This window comes from Nymphaea colorata, chromosome 1 (genome assembly GCF_008831285.2).
Source record: "Nymphaea colorata isolate Beijing-Zhang1983 chromosome 1, ASM883128v2, whole genome shotgun sequence".
NCBI lineage: Eukaryota > Viridiplantae > Streptophyta > Magnoliopsida > Nymphaeales > Nymphaeaceae > Nymphaea > Nymphaea colorata.
Window position 1 is genome coordinate 22,755,590 of NC_045138.2, and position 24,936 is coordinate 22,780,525.

Genomic DNA, 24,936 nt, shown 5'->3' on the forward strand with positions numbered 1-24,936 from the left:
ATCTGCATGAAATTCTGATACTAAATCAATATGAATCTGAGTTCCTGTTAGTTATGTAGTTCAGTCGACGGCAATGGTAGACTTTGGACTTGTTCATCTTCTCTATTCTGAGCATTTCAAACATAAAACATAGTTACATGATTGCTGCATAATTTCATTCTCGTTCTTGAAATACGAAGATCTGGACATTTCGTTCTCCCATCCGTTGCATTTAGGAGCTGTTTGGGAACAATATCAGTCTATCTGCATCATGTCTATTGAGGACAAGAAAACTTTGTCTCCGCTAGCGTGTCGTGTCTACTGGGGACATGCTGCTCTTGTTCTTGTTCTTGAATGTTTATGGAGCAAGTTGTTCCAGACACAGTCGTTGCAACGATGAAACCCCTCTGAGATCATCTTGTGCAGTAACCTCCATCTTGGCATTTCCTTTCCACATGAATCGGGTATGAATTTTAGATGCATATCCAGATTTCATCCCGACCCGCATTCGCGGTTTTCTGGGCCCAGACTGTCTCCGAATCAACACGACGAGTCATATAAATAGTAAGGACTCGTAAGGTTCTTTTCTATCGGTTCAACTCGACCTCTCCCCCATCGAGAGAGAGAGAGAGAGAGGGAAGGTCCGAGCTAGGACTAGGGTTTTGGTTTTGCCAGAGGAAGAGGAAGAAGAAGAAACAGAGAAGGTTGAGGAAGAAAGGGGATAAAGTTAAGGTTTTCCGTGATCAAAGGACTCTCCGGTGGTCAATCTTCTTCCTTACAACGCCGTTTGGCTTCTTTACTTCCATTCTGTTCTTTTTCGCATTTACATTTTTGGTTAAAGAACCGACTGCGTGGAACTAGAAGTTTCTGGCGGCGTTTGTTCTGGATGACCCCCAAAGGACTGGTGTTAGGATTGCTCTGAAGGCTGAGGGGAGATGGAGGACGGTAAGCATCGTTCTCGGAAGGATGACTCGGAGAAGAAGGAAGAAGGGAGGAGTCGAGATCGTGACCGGGATCGCGAACGGGAGAGAGAGAAGAATAGGGATAGGGAGAAGGATCGAGAGAGGAACGGGGAGAGGCATAAGGACAGGGACAGGGCAAGGGATCGTGATCACCGGAGGGGAGAGCGCGAGAAGAGTTCGGAGGACAAATACAGAGAGAAGCACAGGGATTCCTCGAGGAAGGAGTCTGAGAGCGATGGGAGGAGTAGCAGGCGTCGGGATGAGAAGGAGCGGGCAAAGGAGAAGGAAAGAGAAAGAGAAAGGGAAGAGAGGGAGAGAGATGAGAAGGAAAGAGCTAGAGAAAGGGAGAGGGAGAAGGAGAGGGATGAGAAGGAAAGAGCTAGAGAAAAGGAGAAGGAGGAAAGGGAAAGAACCAGGGAGAGGGAAAGAGACAGGGAGAGGGAAAGGGTGAGGGAACGGGATAAGCGCAGAGATTCTGAAGACAGAGACACCGAAGAGATGAGGGATCATGAGCGGAAAAGGCGGAGAAGGGAGGAAGACTCAGGGAGAGAGAGGGACCGGGATAGGGACAGAGAAAGGGAAAGGAGTAGGTCAGATAGGCACAAGGAAGAAAGTGAAGAGGATGGTAAGAGGAGGAAAGGGGTTGAGGAGATTGAGGGTAAGGATAAGAAGAGCCGGGAGGAGCGTCTGGAGGAAGAACAGAGAAAGTTGGATGAGGAGATGGATAAGAGGAGGAGGAGGGTTCAGGAATGGCAAGAATTGAGGAGAAAGCAAGAAGAAAGTGAAAGAGAGAAGCAGGGAGCCGAGAAAGCCGGGAAGAATTGGACATTGGAAGGGGAAGAATCCGATGATGAAGAAGCCGTCCCTGACGCCAATACTGATGCACCACCAAAGGATTCCGACATGAATGAAGTTGTAAAACCTGCCACCGGAAGCGATGATTTCATGATGGATGATTCTGAGAATGGGACCGGGACGAACACAAACCAAACAGAACAAACGAATGACGAAGAGGAAATTGATCCACTAGATGCCTTCATGAACTCTATGGTGCTGCCTGAAGTGGAAAAATTGAATAGTGCAGTTGAGAACTCAGCGGTTGACATCAAGATGGATGAAGGCGAAAACAAGTCTCTGAAGGAGGTGCGTAACAGTATCAAGGAAATAAAGAAGGGCCCTAAGAAAGGTATGGGGAGGATTCTTCCCGGAGAAGCTTCTGATTCAGATTATGAGGAGCCTGAGGATGATGAGGTTCCTCTTGAAGAAGAAGATGATGATGAATTCATGAAAAGAGTTAAGAAGACCAAGGCTGAGAAGCTATCAATTGTCGACCACTCTAAAATACAGTATGCCCCATTTCGGAAGAACTTCTATATTGAAGTGAAAGAGATATTCAAGATGACATCTGAGGAGGTTTCTGCTTATAGGAAACAACTTGAATTGAAAATCCACGGAAAAGATGTTCCCAAGCCTGTCAAAACATGGAATCAGACTGGGTTGTCTACCAAAATCCTTGAAGTCATTAAGAAGCTTAACTTTGAGAGGCCGATGCCGATTCAAGCCCAAGCTTTACCAATAATTATGAGTGGCCGTGACTGCATAGGTATAGCAAAGACTGGTTCCGGAAAAACTTTGGCATTTGTGTTACCGATGCTCCGGCATATCAAGGATCAGCCTCCTGTGGTCGCTGGTGACGGACCCATTGGCCTTATAATGGCACCTACAAGAGAGCTCGTTCAGCAGATTCATGGTGATATCAAGAAGTTTTCTAAGGTAATGGGATTGAACTGTGTTGCTGTATATGGAGGCTCTGGCGTTGCCCAACAGATAAGTGACCTGAAGAGAGGAACGGAAATTGTTGTCTGCACCCCTGGTAGAATGATTGATATATTGTGCACGAGCGGTGGGAAGATAACCAATGTTCGCAGAGTTACATACTTGGTCATGGATGAGGCTGATCGGATGTTTGATATGGGGTTTGAACCTCAGATCACAAGGATTGTTCAGAATACCAGGCCAGATCGACAGACAGTCCTTTTCTCTGCAACCTTTCCCCGGCAAGTGGAAATATTGGCTAGAAAGGTGCTAACAAAACCAGTGGAGATCCAGGTTGGAGGAAGAAGTGTTGTTAACAGGGACATAACCCAAAGGGTGGAGGTGAGACCAGAGGAAGAGAAATTTTTGAGGCTTCTCGAACTGTTAGGAGAGGAATATGAGAAAGGGAAGATTCTCATTTTTGTTCACTCACAGGAAAAATGCGATTCGTTATTCAAGGATTTGCTAAAGCATGGTTACCCATGTCTTTCTCTCCATGGTGCCAAGGATCAGACAGACAGAGAGTCGACCATTTCAGATTTCAAAAGCAACGTTTGCAATCTCTTGATCGCAACCAGCGTTGCTGCCAGGGGACTGGATGTTAAAGAGCTTGAACTAGTGGTGAACTTTGATGTCCCAAACCACTATGAAGACTATGTTCACCGAGTTGGTCGAACGGGACGAGCAGGCCGTCCAGGTAAGGCCTTCACTTTCATCTCCGAGGATGAGGCTAGATATGCACCTGATCTTGTGAAAGCCTTGGAGCTGTCTGAGCAAGTTGTTCCTGCTGATCTTAAGGCACTTGCTGATGGGTTCATGGCAAAGGTGACTCAGGGAACGGAACATGCACATGGAACAGGTTATGGTGGGAGTGGTTTTAAGTTCAACGAGGAGGAAGATGAAGCTCGTAAAGCAGCTAAGAAAGCTCAAGCGCGGGAATATGGCTTTGAAGAAGATAAGTCCGATTCAGATTCGGAAGATGAAGGTGTTCGTAAGGCAGGAGCTGATTTATCACAGGCCGCTACATTTGCTCAAGTGGCAGCTTTGGCTGCAGCTTCAAAAGCTGCAATTACAACTGCTCCATCGCCAGCAACCACAGCTCCATTCCTTCCAAATGGGGGGCTCGGTGTCCTGCCTTCTTTGGCCATTCCTGGTCTACAAAGTCTGCCTGGAGCTGCATCTCTTTCGGTGCTGCCCAATGATGCTGCTGCACGAGCAACTGCATTAGCTGCTGCAATGAACTTGCAACATAATTTGGCAAAAATACAGGCAGATGCCATGCCTGAACATTATGAAGCAGAGTTGGAAATTAATGATTTCCCTCAAAATTGTCGTTGGAAGGTGACCCACAAGGAGACCTTGGGTCCCATCTCCGAATGGACTGGAGCTGCAATCACCACCAGAGGACAGTATTTTCCACCCGGTAAGATACCTAGTCCAGGGGAAAGAAAACTGTACTTGTTTATTGAAGGTCCAACAGAATCATCCGTCAAGAAGGCTAAAGCTGAACTGAAACGAGTGCTCGAGGACTATACTGCGCAGGCATTATCGTTGCCTGGTGCAGGACAGCCAGGCAAGTACTCCGTTCTGTAGTGACTTTTTGGTATAACACATTGTTTCTCGTATTTCGATGACTTTGTCAATACAAGTATTAAGATGGATTTCGCCTTAAATCTTTCCGTCTTAGTTCTCTTTTTCTGCTGTACTTTAATTGTTCTATTCTGGATATTAAGTTTAACCTCATAAAGATGGCTGCTTGAACAAGCTCGATTTTGTTGTACCTTTCAAATTTGAGTTGCTTATCCCTGTTTTAAGTGAACGTTGGTATGGTTTGATGCTTGAAATCACCCACCGATCCACCTGCAATGTCCGGGCCCACGATGGATGCTGTTCAGCATGACATAGCGTAGTCGTTAGGCGCCTCATGTTGAGTGCTATCCATCTTGGAGTAAGGATGGTGGATTTTTCGGGTGTATTATACTTTTCCATTTGTAGTCTAACATCTACCAACTGAAAAAAGTGTGAACTTGATTGTATCAATTGCAAGAGGGCACGTATTTCTTTAACTTTACGAGTACTTTTCTGTGCTTTCTTCTTGCATTTATTTCTTTTTATGCTTTGTGACCAAGGAGAAGAAGCGGACCCTTGCATGGCTTTATGCAAGTATGCTTGCCTGTGTGCTAATGGGAGTCAGGTCGAGGAAAAGATGGCGGTCATGGTGGTACGTTTTGGCTGGTCGCTGGTTGGTTTGCGTGTGTTAACCTTAAACATAGTTTGTAACTTGCTCTTGTTCTTTACCTTGTTTGCATCTGTAGGTCTTTTGGGCTCTGCAATCCATAAGCGTTGCCGACGTTCTTCAAGCGTCATGTCTCTCGTGTTGTAAATTAAGTGGCATTTTTTCTTTCATGTCAATGGACGTTGTAAATGTTGAACATGTGTCCACTGCCGTGGATGCCTTTATCATATGCTCCTCTGCTCCTATACAAGTACTCCGTGATTTTTTTTGTTTGTTCTTCGCTGCTTTGACCTTTGGTCAGCTGCCGTGAAATGTTTTCCTGTGGCACCGAGAGGTTTAGCCTTTAAGCCTGCTCCATTGACACATGATCACCTCCAATTGCTATCACGGTCCCTGACGCTGTGATGTTGAGAGAGTGGGAATGCAAAAGTGGTCTGGAACCGTTAGGTTATCATAATGTCAATGTTGATCTCCCTCTTGAAAAGATGCTGGACAGATCTAGCGTTACGGCACTAAGCTGATTTGAGTTTTTTACATCTGAATAGGCTTCATATTGATAGGCTTGGTTATAGTTTCTCTGGTTCTGATTCTCTGCAATTGCTCGGCTGTTTCTAAGAAATCTCTCTTGTTTGCACAGGCGTCCCATTCAAATGTGGATATTTGCCAATTGCTGTGCAAATGTAGGCTCTGGTTGTCATTCTCAAGTTCTTCCTTTTAGTCTTGTAGACTGCTGGAACACGTCGAGTCCTGTTCTCATATGGATTATGGTCTGAAACTTAGAACTCATAATTGGTGATGCAACGTATAGCTTGATATACTTCCTGTTCTGTTTATCATCTGGCAAGCTGAAAGGTCTTCATTTTCATTGCTCATAGTCTCATAAGGGGACTTCTTTGTGCCAATTAAGAGAGGGTGTTCTGCATATGTGGATCGCCCTCATCTTTTTACTAGAATTCATTGGACATGATATGAAGCCTCCGAAACGGCTCCATATAAGGTCAGCCGTTCATGTTTCCTCCTCGTCCAATGAATTGATGGTTCCCTCTCCCTCCCGAAGGAATCTGCTGGGAATGGCTGAATCGGATGGTCTTCGTCCTAGTTTCTCCTGATTTGTCCTTTGCCTGTGAAATGGTGGTTCCATTCATGGGGAAAATCTGGTGGACGTTGCTGCTATTGGTGGTCTCATCTGGTTCCCATAATTGCTCTGCGCATTCGGTTTTACGATCCGCGGTGCATGTTGTGCCTGTTTTGTGATAATTTGCAGTAAATTTAGTTGATAATACGGACTTTGTGCCGTTATTTCATCTTTTTTGTCTCCTTCCATATGAAGAAGCTACATTTTGAGCTGGTTTTAATCTGGTGAAGCTATGTACTGTACTTTGCCAACTGTTTGTCATAGCACGGCTCCTAAACCATGCAAAGACGTTCAAGGGCTGGCTGGTTTTCTTTCCTTTCCCATTTCATAGCGCGTTGTTTTCTTGACAACAGCTTCCTAGCTTTCCTCTTGGCTTTTCTTGATTTGTGTGTCATCTTTGCACAGGGGTCATGCTAATCTTCTCTATGTATCATTCTAATTTTATCTTTATCCGATGTCTTTAAGGAGATTTCTTCTTGGGTTTTCAATAGAAAAAACTGCAGATATTTTTGAAAGAGCGTTGTCCAGAAGATGGTATTTCAATCATTTGAAAGTTGGTAAACCTTTTCCCTTATGCACTATGCGTCTTCCCACAATTCTTGAATGGGAAACGTGGATGGTCTAGACTGGTTCAAGTCCATCTCGGCACAAGCATTCACCGATCCTTGAGGATGATACAACCAATCTGTACTCTGAAAATACATGATGATATGGAGGAGTAAAGAATCAACTTGATTCTATTTGTTCATTTATGCTTTGATGTTACTAACAATCTGCATCTATGATTCATTTAAGATGACAAACAAAAAAAGCCATTTTTCATTGATAAATGGATTATTAGTCAATTTGGCAATAACGATAGGTTGCTTTGCTATGTACCTATCCATCTCTTCTATGTAGATTTGTATATCAATATATCCGTTGCAGGCGTTGATTATGATCTATTACAAGGTATTCTGAGCTGCTTCCCTGATTTTGAATGGACAGTGAGGATCTCTGCTGGACCTGTTAATTGGAAGCCGGAAAGATTTATTGTGGGCACTGTGTGGGCAATTGCCCACATGGAGCCAACAAAAATACTTATTTTTATATTGACACTTTAGGGCAATTTAAAGGATTTACAAGTTGATGCCTCTTAAAAATTTAAAATTCAGGAACCTTAGGCTCCCCACTTGGTTGGAAAGCAATTTCGGAAACAAGCATAGGGAGGTAATGAAAGTACAACTGAGTTAATGGGGAAACGTGATTTTTTCTTTGTGCGATTAATCTACTGTTGAAACTATAGGCATTGTACGACGTCAAGTCTTGCCAACGAATGGGCAGCCTCAAATGCTGCTGAGGCGTGATATGTTTCTTTGTTAGCCTGTGTTATGTTCATTCTTTCATTCTTTGCGAACAGTGAGGGAGAGAACCACCCATCAGAGTTGCATCGAGAAACCTTTCTACAAACTCGCCCCCATGACCGGCCTTTCTCGAATACTGGGGAGGACAGCTTAATCAGTGAATAAGCTTCAGAATAAGGCCTCCTCTGAAAAAAACTGAAGCTTTCAATTGGATCACCTAGAAGTTCACCTTGGGTGGGTGCCGCGTTTGTATTGTAAAAGCTTACCCTCTTTTGTCTTGCTTTTGAGGTCTAAGGTTGCTTCTGGCTAAAGACATCAGTCAACAAACCATGCCGATAGTTGTTTAATAGGTGGATGCACAGCGAGTCGAGCTGGAGCTTGGAAATGGTATCGGCTCGGTCATGACGATGCCACGCTTCTTCTTTGAACCTGTGCTTGTGTCGCGACTATGAAGTCTTCATGATTCAAAGGTCGTCGGTATTCATGATTCTGAACTACCATAGCAAACTTTCCCCACACTAAAAGAATGAAGGAGCAAACAAAAAAGAAGGAAGCTCTAGCCACACCATCCGCGGAAAGATACGTGAAATATTATAAACTAAACGTTAAACATAATGACTGACTAATTCAGGAAAATGATAATATACTAAAAAAGTGCTGATCTTCTAGAATAATATAAAACTCAAAACTACTCGAGCTGCTTGTAGCTTTGCGGACGAGTTTGAGAGTACACCGTCTGCCAGATAGCAGAAACAACTAATGGGCATGGAAAGTAGACGTAGGATCGCTCAGTGAGACGAGCAACTGATGCCAGAAAATGCAGAATCTTAACAACCCTCTGGGAGAACGGTGTTGTCTCATTGCCAGGACCTTACCTTGCAACGGAGCAAACCGACGAAGCCCACAGCATGCCCTCTCCTTAACCCAGGAAAGAGTAAAGTTACAGCTACAAGATACTTTTATTCCAGAAGCAAAGTGTAATTCACAATCTGGAAAATAATTGCATTCAAACAGACATCTATAGATACAGGAACTATACACTGGGAAGGGTGACTAGAGGCTTCCATTGCCAATTCAGACAATTTTCAGTTGAAGATCAGGCTGCCCAGCTTTCCCCTTATGCTTGTCGAAGAGCTCCTGAAGTGCTGCTATAAACTTCCCGTGAACCTCATCAACCTGTTCGGTAAACATTAGGTTGATAGGAAAGGACAATGTGAAGAGAAACGAGAAACACGTCATCCATAGCTCAAAACAAAACAACAGCCTTAAATCCATTAATGGGTAGAAAAAACACCTCTTCTTTTGTAGGTTGGACAGTTTTTTTCACTTCAATTGGTTTTCCCACAACAACATACATGGGATTCCGCTTCGGAATTGGTGATCTGCAAGAGGATTCAGGAAGGCAAAAATTTACAAGATTCATATATATGATATTATGAACAAGTTCAGAGATTCCAAAAGCTAGGAGACGAGGTCCATAAATTTCTACCCTGTTGAAACCTTATCGTCAGCAACTTCTCCATAATAAAGGTACCTCTGAATATGTAAAGATGTTACGACAAAAGCTTAAACTAGTTGACGTAATGTGCATTTTCCAAATAGCTTCTTATATAGCAGGGGCTCCTAGATTATAGAAACATTCTTTACTTGAAACACAGTTATCCGTTGATTGATGCATGTACAAAGACTTGCAGAATACCAGAAAATATCAACCTATGTCATTTCAAGAATTATCACAATGAAATACTGTCTGAAGCTGCAAGGGACAAAAGTTCACTGTATCAGAAAGACAGAAACAACAGAAAAATCACACATAGAAACAACAGAATATTGAGATGGGTTGATAAAACAAAATCGGGCCAATGAGTCCAATATGCCAATAAGCATACACCCTGCTGACTTTCAGCTGGCTAAACTAGTTTTCACCTTAAAAGCCAGACACCATCACCAATCTCACTTTGTCAAACGACACAGACTCAGGTCATGCTTCCTAAGTTTGTGGAATGGGATTCCTATGCAGAAAGAACAGTAGGATCTCATCATTTGTTAAATGATACGTTTCCTTATTCTTCAGTTCAGGCAATTTATATTTCAAGCAAGTGAACCAAGGACATACCCATTTACACCCCAAAAAACTAGGGGAGTGAACTTCAGTACTCGAGCAAAACGAGTGTATAAATCTCCCTTTGGCTTCCACCATCCATAAGCATTAGTCTTCTCCCATGCACACAACTCCAGAAATGGGTAAGAAATAACTGGTGGAGAAACTGGGAAACCATTGAAATATTTGTGTTTCTTACCTGTCCAAAGCAAAATACAGGAGCAATTGGGCAGCCCATCTCAATTGCAATACGTATAAAACCTTGCCGTCTCCTAAGGAACGCAACCTGCAAAAATCCGTCACTGATTTCAGCTACATTTCAATATCAGATTCCTGATCAATTCAGACGGTTCAAACAAGTTTTTTATCAGCTAAAATAACAAATACTTCAGTGCTAATAGTATCTTCGGATAAAGTTCTGCTTCCAAAGAAGAACCAGTCAGGTGCTTGCCTCCACATTCCACAAACATAAGAATATTTGCTTTCTTTCAGCATCAACAGTTCTCTTGGATCATTTAACCAAGCCAGATACACCAAAACTTAAAGGCACCTAAACAAGAAGTATAGGATAAACTGACACAAATAATGTTTGGCCTCAAATGAAAGACTAGGGTGCTTTAACCTTTTGTTCTATCTTTCATTATTTAAGATATAGTATCAGGATGATGTATTGGTTGAAAGCTATATTACTTCATTATAGTGACTGAGATCTATCTAATGTATTCTGTCACCACTGCCACTCATTTTAAGCTCTTGGAAATTGGAATACAAAGAGAACTCTAGGTACTTCACAAACCTCAGAATCTGGTTCCATATATGTGAGTTCCTGTACACCTCCTGGTATCAGAATGCAGCTATAACCAGCTGCTAAGTATGAAATGAAGTTTTTCCTTGAAGCAGGAATTAGCCCCAGCCATGTCCATATGTGTCTTAGAATTGGAGTATAAAACACCTGCCATATCCAAAAGAGCATGGTTAGCCAGTACTAGAAATGCAATTTCACAAGCATTATTTAATCAGCAAGGGACTTACTGCACTGCTGGCTAACACTTTGATCTTGGGCAGGGGCATGAAGCCTGTGTAATTGCAAAGAGAAACAACGCCTATAGGTAGGACCGAATGAGGCTCATAACCGAAAACTGCACATAATACCCACATAACAAAAACAAAAGAAAATTCATCAGACAGAACAGAGCTACAGTGCAAGTTGGAATACTGCACTAAAAAGTTTCCACAAAATTCAGTAACTCTCCTATTAGGTTTTCCAACAAAAAAGTTGGAAACATAGCCGCCACAGAGAATTCTGCACTATAAAGTTACAATGCTAAAATTTTCTCCAAATGAGAAGCTACTGGACCACACAGATAAATGAACAAGCAACAGAAATTTGGGAGTTATAGAGAGAAACATGAAACCACTTTTCAGCTTGTGATATTTAGATGAATATTGTCACATATAAAGTTCAAGCCTCACATAGTGTTCAAGAATGCCGGACACCTGCATATACATCAGAGCTGCTACGGTTGATTTTTTAGTGGCAGGGAAGATGATCTAACATTTAGCCTTCTGCACAGCTTGCAAAGCCTTCTAAACTCTGTGATTTTGTTTTTCAAGCCATAACAGCTAAAAGCAGAGACTAGGTGTTTCTGAAAAGTTTCTCAAATTAACACATTAAGTGACAATTATATCTTATTCGAACATGATCAGTGATTTTGGTAAAATCATTTAGCACCATGATCACTCAATAGATACCTTAGTTTATAAAAAGTCGTGAGCCCTGTGGCATAAAAGTCAAATTCACAAGAAGATAGAACCGTTTTACTTTCCAGCATTGAAAAAGATTGACTCTGTTAACCATGTGGATATGCAGCTAAGTAAGCAGACAAATACATTACAGCCTGATAAATATGAGGCATGCCATGTATGATATGATCAAGACAAAACAGGATCCATATCCCCGTAGACAAGGTTAAAAAATGCATATCAACCAGTCCTAGCAATGAAACTAACATGCTGGTTGAAGCTCCCAGAGGTCCTTTGCTAATTCATTAATTCACAAGGTCCTAAGTCTGGTAAGTACTTGGAAGCATGAATTTCATAGAAAGCATTTTTTTTCCTTTTTCTGATGACTAGAAAATCTTTAAGAAGAAAAAACCTAGGTGAGCATCAACAACAAAACCTTACAAGGGCAACAACATGGAAAAGTTCAGGCAGCAGAATAATAAGGTTAGAACTTAGATCTAGGGACTTCAAGTTCACACTTCCCAAATAATAAGTTTGGGAGCTTATGCTATTGAAGCAGAAAGTGAGGCCTTCTTATCTTTCTATCTTCACTCAAAACATGGATTATTTACTACTGACCAGCTGAATAAATTCCCCAAGGCTGGCAGGTTCCGAACAGAGCCTAAATTTCGTTACAAGCAAGAAAACTGAAGGATAGGCAAAAACATTATTTAAAACAGTAAAAGGCGGCGAAGGAGGAGGAGGTAAATGAAGACAAATACCATAAGCTTGATTAGGATCAAACGCCCTAATATCCTCAACATGAAGGGTCACGGGGAAATACCCAGTTGCATACTTGCATATGTATCTGCATCCAGATCACAGCCACCACATCACGATTATAACATTATAACATAAGAACAAATGATGCAAGGAAAGGGGAAAAAAATAACACAAATCGATCAGAAACTTAACTAGAGCAACTCATGCCGACTAACAGGTAGTCAATAGAGTGGAGCATAAAGCAGAAAAAAGAAGCAAGAAAAGGAAACAGACACAATGTTGGCAGTAAAGATAAGAGAAAAGAGCAGGCAGACTTAAGATGTCCCACCACCTTGACAATCTCTGGCCCATGCTGCTATTGTAGTCGACAGGGATCACCATCAACACAAAAAGGATCCCCAACAACCTGAAAGATCAGATACACATAATTCAGAGAGAGAGAGAGAGAGAGAGAGAGAGAGAGAGAGAAGGGGAGGAGGAGGTCAGAATCTGACACTACTGAGAGGTATCTGGGGAGCAGGAACAACGCAGCCAGGCACAGGACGAAGTTTAGGTGGATGGCGCCCAACCAGACGGCGAGGGCGACGGTGGACTTGAATGGGGAATAATCCGTTCGCCTGAATATTGCCGGCTTCGGTCCGTCGACCATGGGTTCAGGCCGGTCATTACTTCCCCCCATGAAAAGAGAGAGAGAGAGAGAGCGCGAGAGCGAGAGAGAGCGCGAGAGCGAGAGAGAGAGAGACGGGTCTTGCTAGCTCTCCACCAGTGGCCTCAGTTTCTGGAGCTTCCCTTCTACATTGCGTGTCATCTTCGCCCGTCGCCGTGATTATGAGTCCTTCTAAGCGGCCCACAGGTTGGCACCAGAAAAAAATGAAGTAAGAAACTTAAAATTTGTCTTTGAAGACTTACTTTTGCGCGTATATTATATATATATATATATATATATATATAATACTCTTTTCTTAAAAATAAAATAAATTTAGTTTTTTTTTTTAAAAGTAAGTAGTTCCAACGTGCTTAAAAGAGGCCACGGGTCAAGCCCATCCTTTGAGTTTTCACAAAACATATTTTTATTGTCTTTTAGGATAAAAAAAAGCATGGCACTTAAACGATCCAAACCACCTTACTTTACCGTGCAATACACGACCACCCATCGAGGTAAATAACATTAGTTTGCCGATTTTCTTTCTTAATGTTACCACTAGGCTCCTCTTCTTTCTCGCTCTTATCTAAGGTTGTTCTTGAGCCAATTCGTGAGTGTCTTAAAAAGAAGCTCAAACTTGGCTCGAGCTCAAGTCGAGTTCGATTTCATTAGGTCGAGTTCGATTTCATTAGCTCAATTTCAACTTGGCTTGAGTTCTTAAAACTCGAACTTGTTCGATCCAAAAATTGGCTTGAACCGAACCAAACATTTCATTTAAAAATTATCTTTTAATAAAAAAGCAGCATATATATTTGAACACGTGAATACCCATTTGAACAACCTACTTCTTTTGATAATTTTTAGAGTCAATTTTATTAAGTGAATTTGCGTCGACCTCGCTGAACAGTCCTACTCTTATCGACTTTTAATATATCATTGTAAAAAGTAAAAAATAAAATTTTAAAGACTCGTTTGTAAGAAGATTTGATGCTAAGGTTTTACGTTTCTCAGTTAACAGAATTGTTCCCCTTTCTTTAGTTATTGTACATTATTTCTTTAAATAAAAAAAAAAAAAACCGATCTTGTTAAGCCGGTATTAGCCGATGCGTGCGTATCTTCCCATGTCTTAAGCACTAACAAACCGACGACACTATTACACGTTAAATGTTATAGTATCTTAATCTTATTTTACACGCTCAATATTAAAAAAAAGAGGGTTTGCTTATTTATGCAGCGACATTCTGCTCATTCATCAAAGGAAAGAGAAGCCTTTATGGCCTATGGGCAGCCAAATTTTTGTACGCATTCGTGCAGTTTTTCAGAAATTGCATTTTTCAATGTTGAAACAATTTAACTAGTTGCGTTTATTTCTCTCTTTATTGAATTTTTAACAAATGTTTGATTTAATTGCTAATTGTTGAAAACAACTCCTTTATGACTTGCATTATTAAGTGTTTAACAATGAACATGTTTGAGACAAGCAACAAAATGGTTGTTTGAGTTGTTTGTGGATTTCATTTTCTCATTTCTTAAGCGTTTCATTTTTTTCCTAAATCATAGTAAGAAGTAATTGATTGCGTTTGATTAGGCAGTTGGCAATGCTATGTATTTTCTTTAGTGAAAAAGATATCAAATGGTTGGTTTTAAGGCTTCTGATCCAGGAATTAACCATTTAAGGCATGAAATTAATTAAGTCAAAGCAACTTGTAAATTGTTCTTAGAAACATTGGCTTCTCACATGTAAAAACAATAAAATCAATTAGTGTCACAAATTAACTATATTACGCATTAGTATATGTGTGGCTACACTGACATTCAACGATTTTGTCAGTAATAGTTTCACAGACAACATGTAGACTAATGTTCGATAAAAAGATGTCAGTAAAACTTTCACTGATGTTTCTTTGACCTTCACTAACGTTTTTCTTGTATCAATAAATGTGTTGTTTTTTGTGGTGTATTAGCATTTAGCTGTTTGTCTACTTGTCGTAAACAATTATGGCACTAGTTTGGTCCAATGCAAACTTCTTTAAGTTTTATTTATTTATCAATCTCATTCTTCTCTTATTAAAAAAATGATTACTTGAAATCTTCTGAACTTGGATGCACATATCCAAATAAATTGTAGTGCACAAGTGAGGTGACTAAATCTTTCAATCGATGATGGTTTCTGACTACATTGAAAGGAATTTTTCAACAAAAAGAAAGTAGCCTTCTTATTTTTGTAACCATTTCCATTCTTCCACAAACATTAGGAGATGCCTCTATTGTGCTTTCATCTCCTATCTTTATTTTCTTGTGCATCTCATTGTTCTCATAAGGGATAAAGCGTTTGTTGGTTTTGAGTTTTCCAACTGCTTTCTTTGAACAAGTTCATGTTTGTGTGTAACTTTTCTCTTTAATTTTTTTGCGAAATTCCGGACGTGCTTGAGATATTCTAGGGATCTGAAAAGAGCCGTTCCTTTGATCGTGCTTGAGCTTTCCCAAGAATATTTCCATGACCATCAAAAAGAGGTAGGGCGAGAGCGGGTTGCCTTGCCTCGAACCTCTGCCTTCACCAAAAAGCCTCCCCATCTTTCCGTTTAGCACAACCACATAGGAGGCATAGAAGATACATGTCATGATTCTTAGGCGCCAAACATCCAAAAATTTGAGGCACTCCATTGCCCTGTTAAAGAACTTGAAATTCACTCTGTCATGGGCTTTGGGGAGGTCAAGTTTAAGAGTAAAGAAGCTCCATTATGGTGCTCAAGGCTGTTAGCGAGCTCATGAGCCATAAGGACTTCTTGATGAATAAGGTCTAGAGGGGAGGAAGGCCCCTTGTTCCTGACTGAGAATGCGGCTGAGGATAGGTCTCTCATAATCTTGGTAACGAATTTGTAGATGCATTTGCAAAGTACAATAGGCCTGAAGTCTTTAATATTGATTGCACCAGTAAATTTTGCGATGAGCACAATGTACTGCCTTCTTCATCTTCTTAAGAATTTTGCCCGACACAAAAGAGTTTTTTATGGCCATCGTCACGCCATCCCCTACAATATTCCAAAATGTTTAAAAAAAAAACCGGCGGGAAAAACATTCGGCCCCGGGGGCTCTACTGCTGTGAGACTCAAAAACAGCCTGCCTAATCTCATTCTGGACTAGTCGGTCAAGGAAAATCGCGTCTCGCGTCATCCGAGGAGACAGACGGACCATCTAAACCACTGTCCAACATATTGCCATTAGAGTCATCTGCACAGTAAAACTCTTCAAAGAAATCAGAGCAAGCATGAAGAATATTAGCTAAATCAGTACTAACATCATTACCCATTGTTAGGGAGGAGATCAAAGTTCTCTTGAACCCAGAATTTGCTCTTGCTTAAAAAAATTGGAGTTCCGATCTCTATCCTTTAGCCAGTCAGCCTGGCGTTTCTGCCGCCACAAAAGGTAGTCTTCCTCCAAGGCCGGATGAAGCTCCTTACGGAGCACGAACTCCTGTGCCTTGTCCCTGAGACCAGACTCGCAGCCTTTGCCCCGTATCCGGTCGAGTTACATTATCAAGTTCGCGGTTCATTGGCCTGTGTGACCAAAGACCATTGAATTCCACCTTGCGAGCGATTTTCAGGTCATTTACAGCTTGTAGATCAACGGATCATTTATAGCTACCTTCATCCAAGCAGCGTGCCATGAAAGTGCCATCTGACGAGGCAGGAACAGTCATGACTGTATCTGTAGACGGCAAGGTGCCCCTCCATATCCCCATCAGGTGGTCATGCTACCCTTCTGTCATTGTCAACAAAACTCCCAGACGCAACATCCACTTGACTGTCAACGGATGACCCCTCGGTTTACGTCTAGTTGCAGGTAGTGACCAAGTTACTAACTTTCTGGAGAGGCTTCCTTGCCCTCTTCAGTGGTGGAGCCCTTCGGGTCCGCAGAAGTGCTCGTCTTTGGCCTCCCTCTGCACAGGTGGCCTCGGCTGATTGACGGAGGTCTAGGATCACCGCTTCTTGCATCAGCATAGGGGCGCCCTGGTAAGGTAAAAATTCCAGTGAAACTTTTCCCCCATGGGGGTGTCTGAAAATCAATCTTGGACACAACCGCCACACTACAGTTCATCTTCATCTTCAGCTGCGTCTGGGTTCTTGTTCGCCCGGTGGCTTGTCTGGTTTGGACCTGTCAGGCCGCATGTGCCTGCTCCACCACGAGACTTTCCTTGGAGATGGGAGGGTTGGGGTCGCGTCGGTGATTTGTCGGAGCTGTCACAGTAGGATGGGCTTTTGTATTCACAACCGGAGGAGTAGCCTGCGCCTAAAACCTGTTTCATGAGGTTTGGTTGTCACTCCGAGCAGGGGTCCGATCTTAACTCTGTCTTCTATCTTTGGGAAGGTGTCTAAGCACTTTCACCTCCGTCCAGCCTGACGTTGGGGAAAGGGGGCTAGCTTCCTTTTTCCTGATTAGCAGCAACTTGACAGTTTTCAGTGAAATGTGAAGTGGCTTTACATTTAGCACAGAGCTTGAGACGCTCCTCGTAGACCACCTCCTGCAAGTGGGGTTGATCCCCACCCGCATGAACCTGCACTATTGATTTTGGCAGGAAACCAAGAGGAACAGAGATCCTGATCCTAGCAAATTCTACCCGCATCAGGGTTTTAGCTAGGGAGTTTGGGCAGACAGCTCCAAGTCTTCTTCAGGGATGAAGATCTTTGGGCAGACATCATCGCACATGACCTCCAACGGCTCGCCATATTCATCCTCTTCCATCGACTCCTGGAGCAAACGTTCTGCCCACGATTTGAGGAGCGACAGTAGTCACATACTAATGATAGAATCCACCTTTTTTTATCCTGTATCCTTTCAGTGAAGAGATGGAAATAGTGCATCTTATTATCATGCATGTGTCATTGGTGCCACTTTCTCTCACGGTGAAGTTGAGGTTGGGGGGTCTGAATGGGGGTTGAAGAAGAAACTTTATTGGGGACGAAGAAGAAAGGGCCAGCAGAAAACTTGAACAGATGAGGGCCATCCAACCAACTTGTAACATGAGAGAGAGAGAGAGAGAGAGAGAGAGTGACGGGAGAGACCGAACAATGTGAAAAAGACCTTAGACCTAAGAAGCGGTGCTAAGGAGCCGATCTTGAGGAAAAACAGGGAGCTAAAGAGCTGCTGCTAAGGACGAACCTGCTGGTGCAAAAGCTACAGGAAGAGGCATCACATCAAGAAGGAGATGGGAAGAGAATGCCGTGTTAGGAGGAGGCCGCACAAGAGGGGGCACCACAGCAAAGAGAGTGCAACGCCAGTTGGATCGCTCTGAGTCCGACGTTTATTCGTGAAATTTTTTTCTCCAGATTCCGCTCATTTTGTGTGGAAAAGTTTTCAGTTTGATGGTGCATGGGGAAACCATGCAATCCCAAAAACTTTTTTGGGTCGCTTAGTGCTTTTCCTGTGCGTCAAATGCTCCCTTATTGAATATATCTATTCCTATTAGGACTTATAAATTGTTCTCCTTCTATACCCTTTCTGTTTCAGACTTTCTGAGTATGATACTGATTCTTGGATATATGAGTTACATTCTACAGTGAGTTCCACCAAAAGCTAGTTTCTTTTACTAGTGTTACAGTGTATAATAGGTGCATGGTTCATGTGCATTAAACTTGGAAAATCAAATTGGTAATATGTGCAGTCATTTTTATGAGTTATCCAGTGGGTAAAGAAGCACCTGAAATATTTGCTTTAGTAAATTAGTAATTTACTCAGTTACTTGGCTCTATCTCTTAGCTGCATGTTTTCCATAGAGCATATGCATCAAACTGTTTAAAATTCGCATGTTATTGTAACGCCTTGTCTTTTCCTTGTGGATTTTCTATCACCACTGCCACCGTCTTTTTCAGCTAGTAACTTTCAACATTTTCTTCTCCTTTGCTGAGTAACAGCTTTTGCCTTTGCTGAAGCTTCTAATTTCTGTTCCCATGTTCACACTTGCTTTTCAAATGAAAACTCTTTGTTAGACTCAATTTGGGTTGGGTAAGATCATCCTATGGTTTAAATAAATAATATAAGTTTTTGGAATAAATAATGTGGATTTTGAAGCCCATCATGAAGGTAATGGAGACTCATTTAAATTAAAAGAGTTTAGAGAAAAAAGGTTTCTTTGATGAGCATGGTTTGGGTAGACCATAAAGAACTTATTACCCGTGATTGTCTTGTTTGCACTAAAACACTAGGACAAAAACGTACCTTGCAGTATTTGGCAAATGCAAGTGTGGATAGTTTTGTAACCTGTATTACAAGGCTATGAGTAATTACCAAAAGCTGAAGATGCTCTTGGCTGCTCCCTCATTGTTAGGCTGTTATGCATTTGACTTATCTCTTGACTTGCTAACTGTACTATACCATTCTAATTTAGTTTATGCATCTCTCATTGCCACAACTTTGCTGACAATGATCAAGCCATTGCTTTAACTGAAATAACCATAAGAGAGCATTTAGTTTGTGTTCAGGACTTGTCTTAATGAAATTGTCATCTTTTCAGCCTTTTAGGTATGATGCTGATATAGAGAGTTGAGCGCTAGCTTTAGTTGGCATCAGGGAGTGGCCTTTCATATCAGGGACGTGTGTATCTGTGTGCCATCTGAAATGGCTTGGGTCACCATGAAAGCGTATGTAGATATTGGTTTTGGTCCATTTAATGTCACCAATATCTATGAGTTTCACAGTGGGCAATTGTTTATGGTTCATCACTATAGCTCGGCGATGCTGACCGATCCAATGGTCGATCACTTAATTTTTGATTGAATCAATGAACTTTATTTTGTGTATTCTCTTATAGGTTACTTAGCTGTCCAGCAATCAAAATGAAGAACTGATTTCCATTGTATCATGGCCGACATTGTGTTCCCTCATGGGCTCTCCTATCCATGGTCCTCCTTTATTCAGTTTCCTTTTGTTGTTTTCCCTGTTGGTTTAGAGTAGAAGCAATCTAACAGCTTTGTACAGCTCACAGTTGTTCAGCTGTCGTATGTACTGTATGAATGCAAATCACCATTTGTGAAATTAGTGGATAAGTTGAATGTTGTGATCCAGCAACTTGGTGCTGTTACATTTTTGGTTGTACCAAAAATTCATTTATTTGGATGATCTCCTTGTCTCACCTTTTGCTTCGATGTTCTGTAATAAGCATAGACTTTTTTGTTCTTGAGAAAATATATAGTAGGAAGGGAAACAATTCAAGCTTCTCCTGGTTTGGATCAATGTACTGTCTTCTCAAATGCTGACTTAGAACTCATGGAAATGAACTTGACAAATAGAATATGCACTGCAACGGCTTTGCATTGTAGAACTCGTATAAACTCATGAAGGAATAGTTTGCTATAAGAGGGATGAGGCGACAAATTGCAGTAACTGTATTATTCATAATCAGTGATTGTTTTTTTCAGCTATAGTCTAAGTGTTCTCAATATTCAGCTGAAGTGGATTTCTAGAGGCTTCATGAAAACCATTTTGTTGTCATCCAAACAAAAACCAGGTTTAAAAAGTAAAAACCTTGTTTGGATTTTGTTATCAAGACTGGTAAAGGCAGTGTGGCGAGATTGCCAATTTGTCTGAACCACCAATCAATCCTTGAGGAGAAGGTCGTAATGAATGATAATACATACAAAGGAGGATGGTGGTTTGTTTTGTAATGTAATAGATGCTTTGCATTCTCTAGTTTAAACAGATAGTCTTGTGACATAAAAGGCTGTTCTCTGTGCTCCTTTAGAGATATTAAGTATAATCTCGATGGATAGTTCTTCCTTTTTGCTGACATGCTACGATTATGCAGCAACCCTTCTCCCTTCTTCCTTATCAGCGAATGGTTAGCCTTTGCAAAATAACTCTTATGAGAAGAAAAAGAAAGGTGATAAAAGGCCTTCCTAGCTCAACCTTAAGCATTTTAATATTCTTCATTAAACATGCCTTTATTTCAAATCAAGAGATAAGTAACTGGATACATCCAATTGCACAGATGGGGACGCACCCAGAGCGAGTTATTTATGACAACCATTTTTTCTTTTGACTGAATCAAAAAGGCCAGGATGGACGATATTTTATACAGTGTTTTATTAATTCTTTTAATAGCTTTATGAAAGAGTGCAGTAAAAATATTTCTAATTAGAATGCCCATGTATCTTTATTGATTTACATAATGGACTTAATCCGTGTTAAATTGTGAAACCACTCTCCCCATTGAAATCAAATCTTGTGGGCCTGCATGAGTTCCAAAACTTAGAATCCGTAACATCACAAGTTGGAGTTATTAACTATATTCGTAATGGATCCAGTGTAGAACAAGAAAGGTCATAAAAAATTAATAAACTAATAAATATATTACCTAAATTTTTCTGTGAAAGAAGTCACAAATTAGAGCGCATAAAAACTTGATCCTGTGCATGTTTACTAGTGAGCTAATATTCCTCTTAATGTGATGTATCTGAGTGTACCAGCTCAAATTTCTTTGACAACAAGATGATGCAAAGTTAAAAATGTCATTGAAAGTTATTGCATCTAAAGTGCACGAGCTCAAAAGAATTTTGATTTTCATTTTCCCTCGTTAGAATTGCATCTATAGTTTCAAATCTTTCAATTCAAAATGTGGCAAACCCAAAAGTAACTTCCCTTCATAAGCAAGGATTTGGATAACATGCGTGTTGGCTTGTGTTTAGATATTTCACAGTTTTGATTTGGAAGGAAACCGAGAGAGATGACTATCACAATATTAGTGTATGATTGGAAAACCCAGAACCATCAAGGGTATGGTTTTTTCCTTTTCTTTTTCTTTTTTTCTTTTCGGAATTTGAAACCGTAACTTGAGTTTCCTCCATCCTAATTGGCTGAAAACTGCAGTTATGAGGACATTTATGTGAAACTACTTCACATAAAGTGAACAGCGACTTGTTAATAAACCTCTATTATAAGGAAAAGCATGGCAGATGGTTGGAAAATTCGTCTAAAGTGCCTTTTCATTTTCTTGTTCTCTTCGTTGACAACATGAATATCAGATGTGAATTTTCTACAAAATTATACAAACACTGTATTTTTGCATTAGGCTGAAATCGGACAATTACAGGAGGCAAGCCAATACTTGCCTTGGTGGCACTCTTTGTTGATTTAATCTTTTTCTACACCTGCCTTGGTGGCACTCTTTGTTGATCCTAACAATTGTGCTGCGTTTGGCACTTGAAGGAAGATGGTATAATGCACAACTGTGCTATAAACTCCACAGGCTGAATATAATGCACAACTGGCTCCATGCCTAAAGGGTCTGTAAGGAGCAAGTAGAAACATGGCCATAATAGTTGCCTGTGCACCAAGAGTTTGCACAATTTTGAACACAGCAAAGAAACTGAACTATCATTCTAACAGCAGAATATGATTCTGTATCATCCACTCTTAGTTAAGGACAAACTGTCACTAAACGGATGCTCGAGAAAAGCAAAATTAAAGACTTCATTTTTGGCAAAGATAAACCCTATCTCACAGGTTCGACTTGTCCAAATCATCAAAGTATCTGTGCTCCATCGCCTTCTTGGCAGAGATTCTTTTCGACGGTTCATATTGCAACATCATCTGCAACATCACACTTCCAGGTCAAGTTGCCGACATGAACTCAGCACAAATAGAGTACGAATATGAAATTAATCGACATACCCAGAGAAGATCGAGGCCCGCTGGGTCAAGATCAGGAACGGCCGTTGATAAGCACTTTGGCTTCCATTGCGGAAATTCATGCCAATTTTTCAGCGCAGTCACTCCAGGCCACACCTCTTCATTTGGAGTACCCAAAAGCCTAAAGTAGAAGAAAGTGCATGTGATACAGCTGATAAAGAGAGCAGAATACAGAAGCTTGGATAGAGATTTTTTTTGTTAAGTTGCTAGAACCTGAATATATGCAATAGCTGCTGAAGTTCTGAATCCCCTGGAAAGAGAGCTTGGTTTGTAACAAGCTCAGCTGCAACATGAAATCACTTTTCAATAGAATCGTAATCTCTGCAGGAACATGGCATAATAATGGTTTTTTGAAGATTGTGGATATTGAACAATACCGAAGATGCAGCCGACAGACCATATATCTACCGGAGTGGAGTAGTGAGTTGCACCTAGAAGAACTTCAGGAGCTCTGTACCAGAGTGTCAGGATCTGCAAATTGGTGTTGAGATGATGAAATTTTCACGTTACTACATTATCATTGATTTAAATTAAACGAATACAGATGAAGTCATGCAAGCAAGCACCAAGTCTGCAAAGCATGTCTAACATGTTGCAGTAACAGTGAGATATGTTAAAAGAAGATTGCTCGCACAAAATACAAAAAGGAGTCACAGATCACCGGGTATAGAATGAGTAACAGGAAGTTGTTAGCATGAGTAGATACCTCATGAGTGTACTTCTTTATTGGGATTGTAAATGCTCTGCTGAGACCAAGGTCTGCTATTTTCAGAAGTCCAGATTTCTTGTCCATGAGGAGATTGTGAGGCTTGAGATCTCTGTGGCAACGTAATACACGGAAAAGATCAAGATAGTGATCCTTTACTAAAACATTGAATAAGAGATAAAAAAGAAAAAAATGAAGCAATAAAAAGTTTCAAACACTACCTATGCAATACTCCATGGCCATGGCAAAAGGCAACACCTTTACAGAGCTGGAACATTAAACTCTACAATAACAACGAATCAACTTTAGCCACTAAATAGAACCTGATCATGTTATAGATCCTAATTCTGGGCCTGCTAAAAAATAAGTCAGCCATCGTCGACAACAGTGTGCTTTTTGGTTACAAATTCTAAAGAATTTCTACGAGTTGCGCAATTTTCGTCCTTGTCATACTAATACTTGGGCTTTCAACTTCCATATAATTTACCAGAATATCATAACGCATACACGAGATGGATGGAGCATGCATTTCACAGTAATGGACTTCACCAAAATGATGCAGCTGAAAAAGTAAAAAGGTGGAATTGGAAACATGGTTGTCAAACGCAGGGTTCTGGGAACTAAGGGGAGCGAGGCAACTCTCGAGAAAATTGTCGTTTTGAAAGATTAGGTCTATAACAACGAAATGTAATTATAGAAACAAAATAAAGCACAGAAGCTAAAATAAACAACGTTGTATCGATATTTTGAATGGGATTAGAGATTTTTCAGAGACCTACCTTCACAGTCTTGGCTGGCATTTTTTCACCGGCTTGTCGGAAACTCCGAATAAATTTCTTGAGATCTGTATCCATATATTCAAACACCAAATAAAGAACAGTCTTCCCTTCTTTGTTCTGTCCCTGTTTGAGATCTAACAGCCTATAGAGCGGAAAAGAGGAGATTAGAACGAGCACCGTATATATCAACACAAAATGAATGCACAAGTAAAGAAATATGATCAAGGACATATTTCAAGATTTTTCCGATCTCAATGACGTCCATTTTCTTGCCCAAATCAACACATAAACAACACAAGTGAGCCATGAAATTGGCGTTTCTCGTGAAAAAGTGAAGAGGCTAGTCTTTGAAACTCAACTAATCCAACACCAATCAACGATTTCTTTCAGAAAAAAGACAAAATCCCTTGAAGAAAAGGTGATAAACCGAATTCAGGAAGAAGAAGCGAGGAAAAAATATGCAAGGTTAGGGAAAGAAAAAAATCTGAACGACAGAAAGGCAATATGGAACAGCCATACCTCACGACGTGGGGATCGATCGAAAGCATTTTCAAGAGGGAGATCTCCCGGAGAGCGGTCGGCGGAACGCCCTCTTCATCGTCGCGAAGCCGCGTCTTCTTGAGAGCAACGATCTGGCCGGTTCGACGGTCTCTGGCTCGGTAGACCTTGCCGTAACTGCCCTCGCCAACCTTCTCCAGCTTCTCGTAGACCTCCATTACGCTGGGTGCACCTTCGCTCATGCCCATGGCATTGGAAGCCGACATCCTATGGCCCTTGTTCGATGCAGAAAGCAAGAGGAAGAAGATGCACGAATGCGCGGAGGACGGGGGTTCAGGGGCTTCTCTATTTATCCCGCCTTTGGAGTGGGCGGCTGTTTCCCCTCCAACGTTCGGATATTTTGAATTTCAAACTCCCTCTAAGCCAAACTTCGAGGACTTTGATTGTCACCCTTGTTTTGACAAAATATGTAATATCATCTTGATGGCCTAGACGATGGTCTGATAGTCATCTGGCTTAATAGTTTGTCATATGATTTGGTTATCTGGCT

General features: G+C 41.2%; 3 protein-coding genes and 1 non-coding gene across 5 annotated transcripts; 1 reads left to right on the forward strand and 3 right to left on the reverse strand.

Moving 5' to 3' along the window:
• Positions 1–574: 574 nt before the first annotated feature.
• Positions 575–5,691, forward strand: LOC116255619 (DEAD-box ATP-dependent RNA helicase 42-like). Of its 2 annotated transcripts, none has more exons than XM_050077817.1 (2): positions 575–4,329; positions 5,630–5,691. In XM_050077817.1, exons 1-2 carry the CDS (start codon positions 915–917, stop codon positions 5,674–5,676), a joined length of 3,462 nt encoding a protein of 1,153 aa, XP_049933774.1. In that variant the 5' UTR covers positions 575–914; the 3' UTR covers positions 5,677–5,691. The 2 variants fall into 2 exon arrangements, with proteins under 2 accessions (XP_049933774.1, XP_049933776.1); XM_050077819.1 differs by lacking the exon at positions 5,630–5,691 and adding an exon at positions 5,072–5,264 and having other exon boundaries at positions 575–4,977.
• A 795-nt stretch (positions 5,692–6,486) lies between these two features.
• On the reverse strand, positions 6,487–6,594 carry LOC116246513 (U6 spliceosomal RNA). Its single transcript, XR_004170699.1, has one exon. It is a non-coding gene; the product is annotated as a U6 spliceosomal RNA (small nuclear RNA).
• Positions 6,595–8,114: 1,520 nt separating this feature from the next.
• LOC116246455 (diacylglycerol O-acyltransferase 2) lies at positions 8,115–12,947 on the reverse strand. The gene is made up of 9 exons (XM_031618344.2): positions 12,571–12,947; positions 12,408–12,482; positions 12,076–12,161; positions 10,604–10,710; positions 10,368–10,523; positions 9,771–9,857; positions 9,587–9,684; positions 8,765–8,852; positions 8,115–8,646 (listed from the first exon to the last, which is right to left on the reverse strand). Exons 1-9 carry the CDS (start codon positions 12,753–12,755, stop codon positions 8,545–8,547), a joined length of 984 nt encoding a protein of 327 aa, XP_031474204.1. The 5' UTR covers positions 12,756–12,947; the 3' UTR covers positions 8,115–8,544.
• Positions 12,948–21,755: 8,808 nt separating this feature from the next.
• Positions 21,756–24,723, reverse strand: LOC116262842 (cyclin-dependent kinase B2-2-like). The gene is made up of 8 exons (XM_031642364.2): positions 24,408–24,723; positions 23,889–24,030; positions 23,331–23,392; positions 23,110–23,221; positions 22,781–22,874; positions 22,617–22,686; positions 22,386–22,524; positions 21,756–22,304 (listed from the first exon to the last, which is right to left on the reverse strand). The coding sequence occupies exons 1-8, from the start codon at positions 24,650–24,652 to the stop codon at positions 22,212–22,214; spliced, it is 957 nt and encodes a 318-aa protein (XP_031498224.1). The 5' UTR covers positions 24,653–24,723; the 3' UTR covers positions 21,756–22,211.
• Positions 24,724–24,936: the final 213 nt, after the last annotated feature.

Excerpts from the sequence above, each read along its gene's own strand:
- LOC116255619 (XM_050077817.1), top strand. The coding sequence starts at position 915 with ATGGAGGACGGTAAGCATCGTTCTCGGAAGGATGACTCGGAGAAGAAG. Across the intron at positions 4,330-5,629 it reads GCCTGGTGCAGGACAGCCAG|GCGTCCCATTCAAATGTGGA; the intron begins GCAAGTACTCCG and ends TTGTTTGCACAG.
- LOC116246455 (XM_031618344.2), bottom strand. The coding sequence starts at position 12,755 with ATGGGGGGAAGTAATGACCGGCCTGAACCCATGGTCGACGGACCGAAG. Across the intron at positions 9,858-10,367 it reads ATATGGAACCAGATTCTGAG|GTTGCGTTCCTTAGGAGACG; the intron begins GTTTGTGAAGTA and ends GGATTTTTGCAG. Across the intron at positions 8,647-8,764 it reads TCCAACCTACAAAAGAAGAG|GTTGATGAGGTTCACGGGAA; the intron begins GTGTTTTTTCTA and ends TTTACCGAACAG.
- LOC116262842 (XM_031642364.2), bottom strand. The coding sequence starts at position 24,652 with ATGTCGGCTTCCAATGCCATGGGCATGAGCGAAGGTGCACCCAGCGTA. Across the intron at positions 24,031-24,407 it reads ATCGATCCCCACGTCGTGAG|GCTGTTAGATCTCAAACAGG; the intron begins GTATGGCTGTTC and ends TCCGCTCTATAG. Across the intron at positions 22,305-22,385 it reads CGGGCCTCGATCTTCTCTGG|ATGATGTTGCAATATGAACC; the intron begins GTATGTCGATTA and ends GTGATGTTGCAG.